The sequence below is a fragment of the Corvus brachyrhynchos genome, unplaced genomic scaffold (genome assembly GCF_000691975.1).
Source record: "Corvus brachyrhynchos isolate BGI_N302 unplaced genomic scaffold, ASM69197v1 scaffold61, whole genome shotgun sequence".
NCBI classification, from domain to species: domain Eukaryota; kingdom Metazoa; phylum Chordata; class Aves; order Passeriformes; family Corvidae; genus Corvus; species Corvus brachyrhynchos.
In genome coordinates this window covers 8,042,020-8,044,110 of record NW_008236478.1, presented here as the reverse complement: position 1 = coordinate 8,044,110, position 2,091 = coordinate 8,042,020, and the positions used below count along the sequence as shown (strand labels likewise).

The 2,091-nt window shown below is 61.8% G+C and overlaps 1 protein-coding gene across 2 annotated transcripts in view; it reads right to left on the bottom strand.

Moving 5' to 3' along the window:
* The window catches only part of PDZD7 (PDZ domain containing 7), a 5,836-nt gene extending 3,778 nt beyond the window's left edge, over positions 1–2,058 (bottom strand). For both annotated transcript variants that reach the window (XM_017726150.1, XM_017726151.1), the window contains exons 1-3: positions 1,170–2,058; positions 846–986; positions 281–455 (exon numbers count right to left, since the gene is read on the bottom strand). In XM_017726150.1, coding sequence (XP_017581639.1) covers positions 281–455; positions 846–986; positions 1,170–1,362 — 509 coding nt within the window. In that variant the 5' untranslated portion in view covers positions 1,363–2,058. The remainder of the gene's footprint in view (positions 1–280; positions 456–845; positions 987–1,169) is intronic.
* Between the last annotated feature and the right edge of the window lie 33 nt (positions 2,059–2,091).

Genomic DNA, 2,091 nt, shown 5'->3' with positions numbered 1-2,091 from the left:
TGGGACCATTGGTGGCACCCAGTGGAGGAGAGTGACGGGGATGCGGGATGTTCAGGATGGGGTTTGCACCCACCCTACCTGCTCCAGACCTTCCTATCCCATCCTGTACCCCACCCTGGTAGCTCCCCACCTTTGCCAGAGGCTTCTGATGCCACTCCACCCTGGGGGTCCCCCAGCTCTGGGATCCTCCCTGTTGCCCAGAATCCTCCACCAACCTCCCCCAGCATGCCCTCCACGGGGTTGGGTTTTGGGGTGCTGGCATGGGATATGCCCTGCTCACCATGCCGTCTTCTCCTTAGAGAACTTGATTCCTGGCACACGGCCCATCCGCCGGACCACCATGCGGAGACGGTTGTTGCCAGTGAGGACCTTGACAGCGCTGCTCATTGTGATGTTCTCCAGACTCACACTGTTCACCTCTGTGATCTTGTCACCAACACACAGCCCGGCCTGCTCTACAAGGGACACACGGCTCATCTGGGCATCTGACCTGGTACTGATGCCCTTGTTTGGTATCCCCTCCCTCAGTGTGTCCTCAACCTGGTCCAAACCCTTTGGGAAGAGATGCGGGGGTGCCTGAGAATTGCACTGAGTGGCTTGTCACCTTGCCGTGGCTTGGGGATGGAGCTCAGAGTCATTGGCACAGGGCTGTCTGCTCCTGTGTCCTGCCCTTCACTTTGGGCAGCCTGAAAATCTCATGGCCAAAGGCAGCAGGGAGCAAATGGTGGCTTTCCACCATGAAGGGTGGCATTGTCGCTGTGGTACCATGTCACTGGGAGCTCCTTGAGAGGCTCTTGTTGGCATGTGCCTATCTTCACTGGTGTCCCTCACCCTGACCCTCTTACCGGCAGTGCTGCCCTCCTCCACTTTGCTGACAAAGATGCCCAATCCATGCTCGGAGCCGCCACGGACGCTGAAGCCCAGTTTGCCGTCCACGCTCTTCTCCACTGTGATGGCATTGATGATGTCACTCTCGTTGCTGCTGGCTGTGGGGACAGGGGAGCAGATGAGTGACCCACACAGGGTATGAGCAATGGCAAGGGGTGTCTCTCTTGCTGAGAACATTCCCAGGCCCAGGACAGCCCTCCCTGTCCCTAGTCCCAGGGGATTCAGCCGTTGGGGCCCTCCTGGCCACGGGGGTGGGCAGAGGGCTGGGACATCCCACGCACCTTCGATGGGGGCATTGATGAGGATGACACGGCCCATGGGGGAGGCGGTGCGGCTGCTCCGGGTGGTCCCATTGAGCAGGCGGCTCTGCTTGCTGAGGAGGTAGCGGGGAGCCAGGCTGGCTTCGCTGCTGGAGCTCCGTGACCGGCTGCCTGTCGTCATCCCCGACAGCACTGTGTCCCAGTCCTGGGCCATGGTGGAGCTGGGCACTCCGGTGTCCCGGCGTCTGGCTCAGGGCTGGCTGTGTCCTCACAGGGCCAGGGCTGCCCGTCAGCCAGCAGGGGACATGGCATAGTCCAGCAGCACATGCCCGGGCTTGGGCACCGCTCTCTTTTAGCAGTGCAATGCTGGGGGCCGCTGGCCTGGGTGCTCGCCGCTGGCAGGACAGGTCCCAGGCGCAGCAGCACAGCCTGGAGGGACAAGGAGCTTTGTGGCCCCCTCCCTGATCCCCTCCCGTCCTATGGTGTCCCGAGGATCAAACTGTAACATAGCTCTTGGGTACTGCCGTGGGGGTGTGGGCACAGGCTGCCCTGCCCTGGGGTAAGGATGCTGGGGCGCAAAAGAGCTCTGCCTGGCAGTGTAAATCCGGAACAGGGGATGCAAAGGGGCTTTACCTGACAGTGTAAATCCGGAAGGGCTCCAGAGAGGGGACACGGGGACATGAGCTTTATGCTGGAGAGCAGGACCTGACCCCTCTGGCCATTCCCCATCCTCCCTGGAGCCCCTCTGAATTCCCAGTGCCATGGGGCTGGAGATAGGTGCACCAGCCCCCAAGGCAGTTCCCGCGGGGATTTTCCAGGGGTGGGTGAAACGCCACCACAGTGTCCCCCCCACTTCATTCCCCGCTCGCCCCAGCCCGACCTCAATAAATAAGTGATGGCCCCGGCTCCGGGGACACGCCGGTGTCCCAGCCGCTACCAGCCC